At 35.8% G+C, this 14,261-nt stretch overlaps 1 protein-coding gene across 1 annotated transcript; it reads right to left on the bottom strand.

Moving 5' to 3' along the window:
• Nucleotides 1–3,915: 3,915 nt before the first annotated feature.
• Nucleotides 3,916–11,183, bottom strand: LOC146993696 (zinc finger BED domain-containing protein 5-like). Its single transcript, XM_085827407.1, has 2 exons — nt 10,823–11,183; nt 3,916–4,874 (listed from the first exon to the last, which is right to left on the bottom strand). The coding sequence occupies exons 1-2, from the start codon at nt 11,181–11,183 to the stop codon at nt 3,916–3,918; spliced, it is 1,320 nt and encodes a 439-aa protein (XP_085683533.1).
• Nucleotides 11,184–14,261: the final 3,078 nt, after the last annotated feature.

The raw sequence follows: 14,261 nt of genomic DNA, 5'->3' as shown, positions 1-14,261 counted from the left end.
TACTAACGATGTTTCAATAGATTTGTCTTTTTTTTTTTTTTTTTTTTTTTTTTTTTTTTTTTTTTTTCTAAAAGGGAAAAGGGACAAATCTCTTTATGGCTCTAACTAGGTTTTTAACCTCTCCTTTTCTTATAAATTTATTTTAAAATATGCAGCTCAACGCGCAATTTTGACCGACTAGGTCTCACGTTTTTGTGGTTTAATATTTTTATATATATATATAACTAGAAAGCCCGGCGGTCATACGAAATGACCGCTGTTCTAGATATTATAAATTGTAATTAAAATGATTTGTGTAAAGGTGTCTGCTAAGTTAAACTGAATCACCCAGGGCGGGCGGCGAGAACGCCCCTTTGCTTACTGCCCCACGGAGTTTCCACCTTCTACTTGCTTATCTCTTTGTACACAGCATTTCTTGTGTAGATCTTTCCATCATTTTTAGGCTCGCTTTGCAGAGGACCATCAATTATTTTTAATTTTACGTCCGTTCTTTCACGAACTCTTGAACAGGCAACATAAAGTTGACCGTGTCCAAATGCAGGTTAAGGTAAAAAAATGCCAACACGCTTGAGCGTTTGGCCTTAAGACTTATTGATGGTCATAGCAAAGGCAAGTTTTACAGGAAATTGTCTACGTCTTAATTGAAACTGCAACCCTGTGCCGTGGCAACTTCACCCCATTGGCTAGTACAGTTATGCAAGCAATCAATAAACTATCGGCGACAAACAGACACTTAAGCCGCATATAATAAAGATATTTATTTATTTCATTTTATTTGCTTTTTGATCGTTGCCGGTTTTTGCCAGTTGCACATTTCCGAATTCTATTATACATAGATGTTAAATTTATTTATTAAATGTTAAATGCACGTGCTCTTATATTTTTAATTTTTCTGGCTTTGTCATAATATTCATCACGCACTGCACTGCACGGGGAATAAAACAATTTACAGTTACGCAAACAACCAATAAACTATCGGCGACAAACACTTAAGCCGCATATATATATAAGATATTCCTCCATTTATTTTGTTTCATTTGTCACATAAAATTTTGTAATCAAAATAAGGCATATTGGTTTTATAGCATAACAGCAAGAAGAACGTGACTAAATTTTGAAGGATTTTTTTTAGAAGGTTGAAATTTTAAAACTGTAATTTTATGGTATAAATGTTATAGCTCAAATTCTTTAAATAGCTCAAAAGACATTTTATTTCAAAATAAAACAAGCAAAACTGCATATGTCACTGTTGTACCTGCGAAATAGGAAATACTTAGGTTACAAACATTAAAAATAACACCGTCGGCGGTTGCGAGATTAAGCAATTTTTTTCTTACCAAATACGCAAGATATCTGTCAGTCATAAATTTGTAATGCATACTTCTTCTTTTGCGTCCACTGCAGTCCGTAAGAGGAATGCGAGCTGAGCTCACTCATGTCCATGTAAGGATTAAAAAAAATAAAAAGCCAAAAAATAAAATAAAATGTCTGAAAACTTTCAGATTTTAAATTACACCCAAAGGGCGTTTTCTTAACGTTTTGTGTATTACCTTTATTTATTAAAATCACGTTGTTCGTACTTAAACAATAAAATTCAGTTCAACAGCAATATCACAAAATATTTAAAAAGAGCATATCTTTAGAATTTCCGATACAAAGTCTCGCAAGCTGGAAATAAAAATGTCTTTTTTTTTTTTTTTTTTTTTTTTTTTTTTTTTTTTTTTTTTTCCCTCAAGTACAGTATTGCCATTGCTCGTTTTGAAATCGTTGAGTTTGTTAATAAAAAATTCATGAACATTTCACAAAATATGAAACAAATAAATAGTAAACCTTTGTACCGTCTAGGTAACTTTGTTTTTTCACAGTGCGAGAAACATGCATACATTCATGCAGATTCTTCATTATTTGATTTCTTTAAATATAATGCAGCCCTCTAATATTTTGTGGCAACAATTTGAAAAGTGAAACGCCGTTTTATACTTGACGTTGCAAAATGCCAAAACGAAATTAATAGCCCATCTGGGCTAACGCCTTTTTGGCTGATAAAGTTAATAAATTAAATAAAGTTGTATTCAATGTACATTCAGACAAGTACTGTAAAATTATTGTAAAAAATATTTGAAAATAAATTAAACAACTCTTATGAAAATCAGCTTAGAAATTAATGCTAATGACTCTCACACATACACAGGGCAGGGAAAAAAAAAAAAAAAGATTTACTGACTTCTGACATCGTAAATTGTTACAGAAGAAAACTTCAAGCCGCATCCATTACATTCCTTTCACCTGAGGAATTGATAAACGTTACGCTTTATTTTGCCTACGAAGTTTCAAAGGTCGATGAAAAACCACTACTTCAACATTTCACAAAATATATATCATAAAAATCTCAATCCTAGATAAATATCATTAATACGATTCACAAATATGAGATTTGTAACAAATCAAGAACTTACTAACTTTTCTTCCTTCAGTTTGAAAGCGCCAGAGGGACTTTGCGCTTCTCCCTGAATGGTCCAGCAGAAATTCGGCTGTGCCATGTAATCCTCACTGAGCTGTAAATATTATGCTTGTAATTCTTCTTGTGTTATGTTTAAAAGAAAATATTTTAAATATCAGTAGTTTGCCGAGTGTTTATTTATTTATTTATTATTTATTTGAAGTAAAGAAATGTATGTTCCCGTCATAAACCTTGAGAGCCGAAACTAAGGGGCTGAAAATCTGATTAATTCATGAGAATATACATGACCGAATATCCTGAATATGGATAACCCAAACCAAAAGGAATGATGACGGACAGCTCATGGATACGTTGAAGATAAGTAAACTTTAATGTTTAGTGATTTGTAGTTAAGTAAATTCGGAACTAAAGGCAAAATGATAATTCTGATCGCCTTGACCTAAATTCATTTTTATTGATCATCAGAATTAAGTAAATATAAGAAGATTTCTGGTTACATTAACCTAATTTCGTTTTCACTGATCATCCGAATCAGTTAAATGCTTTGTTGATTTGAACTCGTATTATATATGAAATGTGATCACCCTGATCATATCGTATGAGTTTTGTTGCATACTAGTTCCTTTCGTAACGGAAGATAAATTTTGAAGTATTGCTGAAATTTAAATGAAGAATTTTGTGCTAGCACCCGCTACTCTGGCAATTTCAAAAAGGAGTATTTGAATGAATATTTCATATAAACCAGTGATTCTCAACCTGTGGGGCGCGCCCTCCCCGGAGGGCGCGAGCACACTAATGGAGGGTGGCGCGAGCATATCCAAGAGAAAATGTTATTTAAAAAAAATTATTAAGTGACTGAAAGGAAAGAACACACACACACACATACAAAACAAAATACATTTCGACATATTTAATAATTAACTTATTAAATTAAAACAACTTACTAAATTTAAAACAGATTTAATAATTATTAGTGACTTCCTTGGGCCTGTCTTGCAGAGCAAATTTTTTCGAAGGAGGGTTTAATATTAGAAATAGACACTCTCAGTTCTTTTTCTATATTTAGCTGAGATCTATATTTTGTCTTCAAAGAAGCCACTGCAGAAAATTCAATTTAACAAAGGTAAGATGTTGGAAATGGTAGTAGAATGCGAAATGCCCTTGTTTTTAGTGCAGAAAACTCATCATCCACTCCTGCCCAAAATTCAAAGAGTGATTTATTACTAAATTGTTTTTTGGTTTCGCCACTTGCCGTGAAGTCTATGAAGGTTTCTTCCTCTTCAATTGAGAGTTCTTCGGGAGTATTTTGAAATGGATCCCTCACCCACTTGTAACTTGATATCAGTTTGTCGTCAGCAAGAAAGTACTTTTTAAAATTCTTTGCTAGCATTGCTAAATGATTTTCAATGGTTACAAAAACAACTTTTACATGTTGTTCTTCAGCCTTGTAAGTTTTAGTTTTCTTGCTTTAAATTTCTGCTCCACAATTCCAATTTCCTACAAAAAGCATTAACTTTATCACTCGTATCCAATATATGTGTATTTGCTCCTTGCAGTTGAAGATTCAAGTTATTTAATTTCTCGAATATGTCGACCATGTAGCTCAATTTCATCACAAATAAACTATCGCGAAAATTCTCAGCTTCCGGTCTATTTTCCTCTTCTAGAAAAACGGCGATTTCTTCTCTTAATTCATAAACACGTTGCAAAAATTTCCCTCGTGATAACCATCTTGCCTCGCAATAAAATAGTAACGCTGAATGTACTGCACCCACGTCTTTACAAAGTGCGGAAAAGATTCTTGATTTCAGAGGTCTCATTTTTATATAATTTACTACGGTTACAACCGTAGTTAACACAATATTCAAACCAGAACTCATTTCTTTGGAAGTCAACGCTTCCCTGTGGATCATGCAATGTGTCCAGACGCACTGTGGCGATTTTTGTTTCACAAGTGCTTGAATACTTTGGAATCTTCCGGACATAGAACGAGCACCATCGGAGCATATTCCGACGCAATTTTTCCATTCTGTGTTTGCCTCATTCATAAAATAATTTAAGATAGCAAATAATGCGAGTGCTGTTGCTTTGAGTTCTATTGGTTTGCAGAAAAGTAATTCTTCTACTACTGACAAATCATCACAAAATCTAACATAGGCAATGAAATGAGCATCTTTATTACTATCTGTTGCCTCATCGAGTTGTATTGAAAACAATTTGTCACATAACTTCGACAAAAGCTGACACTCTACATCTTCAGCTATATCAGCAATTCGACGGGCAACAGTATCATTTGAAAGAGGTATAGACTGCAATTGTTTTGCAAAATTATCTCCAAACATAATTTCTACAATCTCAATTGCGGCTGGCAAAATAAGCTCTTCACCAATGGTGTGAGGCTTTTTACATCTGGCTATTTTATATGAAACTTTGTAAGAGGCAATTAAAGCTTTTTCATTCACAGACAAATTTTTTTAAACAATGATTTTTGCTTTTCATATGATTTTAATTTTAATTAGAAGAATTCTCTGGGTTTGTTTACGTACTCACTATGAAGCGTTTCCAAATGTCGTTTAAGTTTATTAGGTTTCATGCTGTCTGCCGCCAACATTTTTGAGCAAATGATACACAGGGGCCTTTCTTCTTCATTTACTTCAGTACTAGTGAACCGAAAATTTAAGTATTCTTGAGAATATTTTCTTGATTTTATTTTCGGAACCATGCTCGTCTGTGTACTTGTTGATGCTTGTCTATCGTCTAATGCTCGCTTACGCCCGCTTAAAAATTTATCCATGATTCTGCATAAGTCTGCTGCCGTGAAAATATTTAATACGGTGAATTGCAATTACATGAAAATACATATACATTCAGAAAAGATTCAATAGCGATAGAAGGATCGACTCGAATGATATTGTCTGGAATTGAAATTGGCGTCATAGAACTTTCTCCTTCTCCCTATGAGAAAACATTTGTTCACATCTGCGCACGCTCCTAACTTAACTTTTAAGTAGACCAGACAAATTCCAGACAAATCGAAACCTCTCGCAAAACCACGAGAATGCCCGACATGGCGGGACGCAAGAGCAATAAAAAGGCATAGGATTCTTGTTTTTTCAATGCTGAGGATCGGTGTTGCAAAATGTCAATAAATTTCCGTATTCTTGGTAATTTGTAAAGTTTAAAATTAAGGTTTTAGTGTAGGTTTACCGCCAAAATTCTCAAAATATATTATTATTGTATACATTTTATTGTATGCGGTGGGGAGGGGGGGGGCGCGATGAAAATTATGATTGAAAATTGGGCCGTGAATATTAAAAGGTATATAAACCTCAAGTATTTCCTTCTATGAAACTTTCGATATGAAGCAGTGAAAATAAATGTCAAATATGATAAATACGTAATAAACAACTCTTAGTTTTGTTTTGAAAACAGAACATCAAAAAAGGTTTAGAAATATATAGTCTCAAGTTGCTATACTTTGCACTAATGGAAATTACTGAAAGTATTCTGTAACAGTCTGAGATGTAACATGATTTGAGAACGGTATTTTATATGTTATTTCCGAAAATCAATAGAAAGTGATATAAAATTGAGTTGTTATTTTGTTTTATGTTTTGTTTTTGATTATGTACGTTTGACGCTTAATAAAATATTTTAAACTCTATATATGTCGGCCTACTAAAGGTTTTAAGAGTACATTTTGAGGAAATTTATCAACTTTTAAGCATGATTTATTTAGCAGAAGAAAAGAAAAAGAATTTAATCGAATTAGCGTGGACCCTATGTGTAGTGATAAATGAAAATTTTAGAAACCCTGAAATAAATAATGCTGTAATCACTAGTCCCATGTATGACACAGAGTTTAGGAAAGAATGTATGAAATGTATCATAAATGATAGGAAAGAAATGGAAATAAAGCAGAGTACTGAGAGAGAGAGATAAAGAAAATGAACCGTTGTTTGAACTGGAGAAATTAAAATCACATTCTAATATATCAAAGCGGAATCTAAAACGGTATCTTCTTCTGCAGACGCAAAGATGCCTAAGTTAGAACAGAACAAGTTAGCTCCTAATTTCGATCCTAAAACAGCCGACATGAGTTTATTTCTGTTTGTTTGAGAAGCAATTAACCCTATTAAATGCACCAGTTTCAAAATGGACAGTCTATCTTGTTAGTTTCATCCCAGCTGATGTCGCAAAACTAATTGCAAAAGAATATTCTGACCACAGGATTTTCAGAAAATTAAACGAATTCTCTTAAGCGCTTCACATTGAATGCTGAGAAATTTCAACAACTATTTACCCAATACAGGAAAAGTCCTGAAAACACCGGAAGAGGCTTTTATTTTGACTTTACAAACTATTTCAGTGGGTGGCTTAAAGGAACAAAAGTCACGAAGTTTGAGCAGTTGAATAATTTGATACCTGCAGATCAAATTAAGAAAAAAGGCCTCCCTCCCTAAATTAAAAAAACATTTTTGCGATGACTTGGATTGAGTGGAACAACTCACCTCAGCTTGCGAACAAATTAGATATGGTTAACGAAGTTAGACATGTACGAAATAAAAATGTTAGTAACGAAGCCCTTAAGATTCAATTATGAGAGGGTCCCAAAAAGTATAGAGGAAACCCTCAACATACTAAAAATACCTCAACAAGACATAATACAAAAAATGAAGATCGATCAACTGTTAGTTGCTACGGTTAGTTGCTTTTAAAACGCATGATTTAACCAGGCAAGTCAGTGCCTTGAGATGGACTAGAAATGACAAGAAATAAACCCTAAAGTGCTGGAACTGCGGTGTTGTCTCCATGTACGGAGGAATTGCAGAACTCCCCAGGGCACGGAAAATAATATAATTCTCCAGCAAGGACGCACGAAACAAAGTAGTGGCCATCTCGTAAAGCGGAGTTTGAAAGATATCGAGAAGACCCATTTTGAAGCGCTTCAGATTTCTGCAGTTAGTGGCGGTAATAACGAACTCTTCATCATGGGACATATCAATGGAGTTCCTTGGAATATTGTGATCGATACAGGAGCGAATGTAACTATCATTTGGAAGGATTTAGCTCAACAGTTTAATAAAGATTTCATTTGGAAGCTATCCTGTGTTGCCTCCAGACTGCGTCGGATCATAAAATCGGAATTGATGGGAAGTTAACATCACGTTTGGAAGTGTTGCCTACTGTCATACGGCATATGTGGCAGATATTATAGATCCTTGCGTACTCGGATTGGACTTTCAAAGGAAATACAACTGTCCTTGGACTTTAAAAATAACGAATTGTATTCAGCCTCTGAGGACATAATTAATCAGCAAAAGACTAATCCTCTCCCGAAAATGACGACGCCTTGTCTAGAAGACTTTGTCCAGAAAGATGCCGATATTGTTCTAGGGTCGAAGCGAAATACAAGCTGCTGAATCCGGCAGTATGACAAGTTACAACTTTAACATCAGCTGATCGAGACCCGTGGAGTGAAGTCAGGAAAGACCAGCTGGAAGACAGCGACATTAAACCTATTATTTACTTAATGGAGTCTTTAAACAGTAAACCTACTTAGCAGGACATTTCGATCTATAGTACTACTACAAAACAGTATTGGGCTTTCTGGGGATTCATTCCATATTCGAAACGGCATATTGTACCGGAAATTCGAATTGGATGATGGAAAGACTTTCCGATGGCTGCTGATACTTCCATGATCCCGGACGTCATTAAAGAAATACATAGCAGCCCTACAGGAGGCCACTTCGAAATAATGAACACTTTGCAAAGAGTTCAAGTGCGCTTCTGTTGGAGTAATAAAATGGATAACGTGCAAAGTGGCGCCAATATTGCGATGACTATGCGGGTCGGAAAGCACCGAAGAAACGCAGCCGAGGTAGCTACAGCGTTAAAATGTAGGAGCGCCTTTTTGAAGGTATCGCCTTTGACATCCTGGTACCTCTGCCACAAACTGCTGATGGCAACAAATACATCCTTGTTGTCATTGATTAGTTTACCAAGTGGCCTGAAGCGTATCCTATACTTGATCAAGATGCTGTCACAGTAGCAGAGGTATAGCACTGGATTTCCAAGTTCGGAGTACCTCTTAAGTTACATTCCGATCAGGAAAGGAATTTTACCTCGGCTGTAATTAAAGAACTCTGGAAGCTACTCGGCACTGACAAAATCCAAGCGAGGCCTTTACATCTGCAGTCAGATGGCATGGTAAAGAGGTTTAATCGAACCATCCTTAATAACTTCTCGTTATTGGTATTCAGAACTCAACAGGTTAGGACAAGAAGTTACCTCTATTTTTCCTAGCTTATCGCAGCGCTGTCCACGAGACTACGGACCATTCCCCATCTCAGATGCTCTTTGGTCGTGATCTTCGTCTGGCTTGTGTTCTTTTGTTTGGTCGCCCTCCAAATGCGCCTTCATCGCCTGAGGAGTACATCCAGGACACCCAGGTCTAATTTGTAGTGATGCACAATTTTGCACGAGAGCGAGTCAACTTAGCGACGGAGAAGATGAAGATACGATGCGACACGAAAGCTACAGGACATCGATTCAACGAAAGAGACAAAGTGTGGTTGTGGAATCCGATTCGACGGAAAGGACACTGTTCTAAACTACAGTGAGCTTGGGATTGTCCTTACACAGTCCTAAACAGGCTGAAAGACGTCGTAGTTCGTTCCAATCACACTATGTTTCGGCTACGCGGGACTTGACGTCGAAAGGGACAATTCTAAGAACCCACACAATTCCAGGAAACACAAGTAGCTAGGTTACCATTCTCACTTACTACAAAGACTTGAACGCCAAACGGTAATCGATTATCGCTCAAATCAGGATCACGTGATCCTTCAGAAGCAGAACTTTCGTCTGATTGGTTGTCTCTACCCGGGATATTTTCGGTTAGGTTTGAAAAAAATCCCACGCAGCCGCAACATTGCTTCCGTAGCTAGGCGGGGCTCTTTTTTCTAGGAGTCCTCCCGTTTGAGCCAGTGCTACCAGAATCTCGTTTCTCAGAAAAGTCCCGTCTAGCAGGGACTGTAGCCATGTGTGATAACCTTTTAGTCATCGAGTTCTACGAAGTCGTTCATTACGACAGGCTAGCTTCTTTCTATGGCCATAGTACTAAGTGTATATGATGTAAATAGTATAAGACCATGGTCCATTTTGTTTCTAAATTTTTGAACTCATTTATTGATTTAGTATTTGATTTATTTTAAATTATTTATTGCAATTATTATTTATGTTGTTTGTTATTGTACTGTAATGTTTATTATTGCATTGATGCTTTAGTTGTGTGTATGGCTTCCTGGCCAGGGATTGTACAGCCCGGGACGCGCAGTCTTTGGGAAGGTGGCAGAAATACGAATTTTGTATTTAGATAGCTAATTTTAGTAGAATTATAATTAAAATAATTTTATTCCCCCGTGCAATGTAGCAGGTGATAAATTTTAAGAGAAAGCTATACCGGAAAAGTAAAAATACAGGAGCACGTGCATTTAACATTGAATAAATGGATATCTGGGTAATTTGTTTTGAAATTGAATAAATGTAATTGACCACTATGTCAGCTGTAACGGTAATTTCACCCTGTTATTGGTTTCGATAAAATCTCGCTCGGGCGATTGAAAACTATTTAAAGCCGCAGAGAGACATCTCAGCGCATTGCCATGTACGTAGTCCCTGCTTGGGCCACTGCTATTAAAGTTGAAAGAATAAAAATTGCAGCTGTCCAAAAAGAATGCTCCTAGCCATGAGAAACGCCCCTTGGTTTGTGCGAAATGGAGTTATGCATGCCAGCCTAAACATCAAGGCTATTCCGGAACAAATTCTAATGGAAGCATACAACTTTTTCGAAAAAATGCAAAATTTATTCTACAGCACATTACATGAAATAGTAAATTATGACTACGTGAAATAGTATCGCACAACCGCAAGAATGGTGGCAGCAGTGCTGGTGCGGACATAATGCCCCTCCACATCAAAGCGGAACAAGAGCCAGCGATAATGCAAGTTATTTTTTAAGACAGCACAGCAATCATCCTACAGGGGGCAGCATTATAACTCCGCACACTATCAAGAAAAAATAACAAGTCAACAAGTCTAGTTTCTCCAGCAGAATATGGCAAAGCAGTGCATGCGCATACCGACTACATCGGAACCCAGAAGAAATATGCATTTATATAGATGTTTCGAAGCTTGGTAGGGTGCAGCTTCATCGCCAAGATGCGAGGGGATACCGGCACAACATGGAAATGGAATCTGAAGGGAAACAACACCGTTTTCCAGGCAGAAGCAGCAGCCCTGAAACAAGCACAGTCTTATACATCAGCTAACAGCCAAAATTCTTGTCGTATTTACATCTACAGCCAATCGGCCATCCATGTAATAAGGAATCCTTTTCATCCCAACTCCACCAAACACTTCTTAGAGCCAGATCATCGGCATCTCCAGGATTAAAACTCATTTTCGGCACCAGGGAAATTGAAAAGGCAGATTTACTTGTAGAGGAGGCGCAGCAGAACCTAGACGCGCAGCAAATAGAAGTTCTGCTGCCCAAAAGCAATATTAAAAGAACAACATAGAAGGATGCTCTAACCCACTGGCAAGAGGGCTGGGATTCCATTCCACATGGTAGATGCACGTACGAGTTCTTATACAGGGGCAGAACAGAAAGGTCACATAACACGGACCTCCACATATGCTGTTCATAACGGGACATTTCCAAGTTACTTTTATGATAAGCACCTAGCAACTACCAATGCCTGTATATACGGAGATGTGGGCGAGCCTGATTTGACATGATGCATACGTACACGAGATTTCCACCACGCTCTGCCAACTATAAATACAGCCACCTACAAAAGATTTATGGTCACTGCCCGGGAACTTTGCCTGCTTCTTCCATCAATAGATTGAGACGCATTTGCCACCTAGCTTATTGTTTTTCTCAGCTCTCTCAAAGCGAAGTGCTTCAATTCTTTGAACTTTGATTCTGATAGCTCGTTTGGAGAACTACTTCATGTAACTTATCATCAGCATGGCCATTGAGGAGCTCATTCATGTGAGCAGGTAAGTACTGCTATTGCAGTAGATAGCCTGCATAATCACACAAGTATCAAGGTATGAAGATTTATGGTCAAGCAATCCTCAATACAGAGGAAAATATGTCTAATGATGCTAAAACTCGAAGCGCTACGCATTGAACTCTGCAGTGAACAATATGATCCCATCTAGCCATAGGAAACCTAACTCATACATACGTATTTGATCTCTCTATATATCAGTTAATATAATGTTAATGCACAAGTTAATGTAATCGAATAGGGGAATGCACATTTTATGTTATGTATGTATGCATGTATTATTAATGTATAATGTAAAATGAAGTATTACTAACGGTTCGGCTAAATGTTGAACGAACTCAAAATCGTAATATATATAAAAAATAAGCATGCATAATGTATGTATAATTAATAAGTATAGATAACTAATAAGCATGCATAATTATTAAGCACCACTTCTTGATGTAACGTATATTTATATAGTCACTAGTTGCATAATGTGTGCTAGTACTGCTCTGTAATATGTCATTAGAAATCGGGAACATATTATTAATATATTGTATGTATTAATAATGTATAAAACATTACGAAGTATTACTAATGGTGTACTAAGATTCTAAACTAATAAGTGGACTGTATAGCAAAAGAACTAACCAATTTATTTACAGTAATTAACTATTCAGATCTAATACATGCTCTAGCATGTTGCTTAGCCGAATCCAGATGGCCAAGTGAGATTTTCTCTATTTATCCAATAGGTGGCGCTGTATTCTAACTTAACATGCCGCCGCCCGTTGAAATTACAAATTTCAACATGTAAATTACAAACAAACATACAATTTAACAAATCAAGAACAACTAATTCTACAATACAATATGAAAGCTAATAGATAATCTTTCATCATGAATATAATATAAAATAATGTAACATTTTAAGAACATAAACATTCACTGTGCTACAATCGAACTTATTCTTTAAACAGTTCCATTTTAATGTAAAGCGCAATTTTCAATAAGAACATAATAATGTAAACTAAGCATTATTATTCTAGATAGGTAATAAACAAATTTTACTAATACATCGAATATACACACCATTTGATGTTTTCACTTTAACAACTCTGGCTGTCGCGCCACTATCGAACTCCATGAGAGGTAAGTTTCTCTGTTACGGAATGGCAACGAGAGAGATTGTTGTTCTAAAGATGGATGATCGAACTGCGTTGTAATGATCATTTTTGAGGATGTTGCGTACTGTAAAATGAACTTATTACACTGTACTAAATAGTATTAAAATGCTATATATTAAAAGATCTTTCATCTGATCTAAATTTTAACAAACCGCTCATTATTTTCTCTTAAACTCACAATGTTCACGACATTTCTGGCGCCCCCGGGTGGGCGTGTTTGTTGGAAACATTTCGGATGAAAGAATAGATAGGGTAAGTTGATTACCTTATACTTCCGTTTTGAAGTTATTGATTATTGTTTTACTGAAGTTTAAAATACTTTTCTTGCCTAATTTTTATATGAATATTTTAAACTTAAGACAAAATGGAAGTGATGAAAAGAAACAAAACTGCGCAACGTTCAGCATTTACTAAAGCATATAAAAGACTAGATGATCTTTTAAATGATGATAATGTTGATTATGAAGAAGCAGAAATGTGCTTTTATTTGTTCAAGAAAAAGGCAGAAACATTAGAATTGACGCACAGTGCTTATTTAGATACTATAACTGATGATAAAGAATTCGAAACAGAATTTGAAATAACAGAGGACTATCGAGAGAAAGCTGTTAGGATACAGTTAAAATCGGAACGATTTCTCGATAATATTAAGAGTAAATTAAACGAAATCCAAAATACATCGTCAGAGAGTAGTCAGAAATTAGTTACTGATGAAAATACATGTAAAACTTTGTGCCAACGCCTACCGAAAGTAGAACTTTATAAGTTGGCAGGTGATTTAAAAAATTGGCTTACGTTTTGGAATCAGTTTAAAAACATACATGAAAATAATAACTTAACGAATGCAGACAAATTCCATTATTTGATACAGTCAACAAAAATTAAATCAGAAGCTAGAGATATTGTAGAATCTTTTCCGGTGACGAACGAAAATTATCCTTTGGCTATAGAAAGCCTTACTGAGAGATATGGGCGTAAAGATCTTTTAATTGATTTTTATGTTCGAGAGTTAATAAAACTTGTTTTGGATAACGCAGCGAAAAGGAAGCAGGATTCTTTGAGTAGTTTGTATAACAAACTTTCAACACAACTTAGAGCCCTGAGCAGTCTTGGTGTAACGACTGATCAGTGTGGAACAGTTTTATATCCTCTTGTGGAAAGTGCTATTCCTATTCACGTATTGCGATCGTTTGAAAGACGAAAAATTACTGAATCTGAACGAAACATTTCGAGTCTTGATGCAATAATTGAATTTCTGAAAAGCGAAGTTCAGTCAGAAGAAAAAATAAAATTAAGCAGAGCGGATATTTTTTCTAAGTCTGATCGTAAGCACTTGGCAACTAGCCAAAATATTCCTTACGCGTCGGATTTGATGAATCATGAAACAATACCTTCTTGTTCGTTTTGTTTAAAACATCATGAAACGCGTAATTGTAAAAAGGCGTTTTATATTCCGTTAGATGAAAAAATGTCTGCGGTAAAAAAGAAAGGTTTATGCAGAATATGCTTGGTTAAAGGTCACCTCAGTAACCAGTGTCGATCAAG

Source organism: Stegodyphus dumicola, chromosome 12, assembly GCF_044657685.1.
Source record: "Stegodyphus dumicola isolate Sdum_Otavi_A_Nest chromosome 12, ASM4465768v1".
NCBI classification, from domain to species: Eukaryota; Metazoa; Arthropoda; class Arachnida; order Araneae; family Eresidae; genus Stegodyphus; species Stegodyphus dumicola.
The sequence above is the reverse complement of the archived record's forward strand: the minus strand, read 5'-3'. Positions and strand labels throughout refer to the sequence as shown.

Excerpts from the sequence above, each read along its gene's own strand:
- LOC146993696 (XM_085827407.1), bottom strand. The coding sequence starts at position 11,183 with ATGTCCCGTTATGAACAGCATATGTGGAGGTCCGTGTTATGTGACCTT. Across the intron at positions 4,875-10,822 it reads ATGGCCGATTGGCTGTAGAT|CCAGATGTAAAAAGCCTCAC; the intron begins GTAAATACGACA and ends CATATAAAATAG.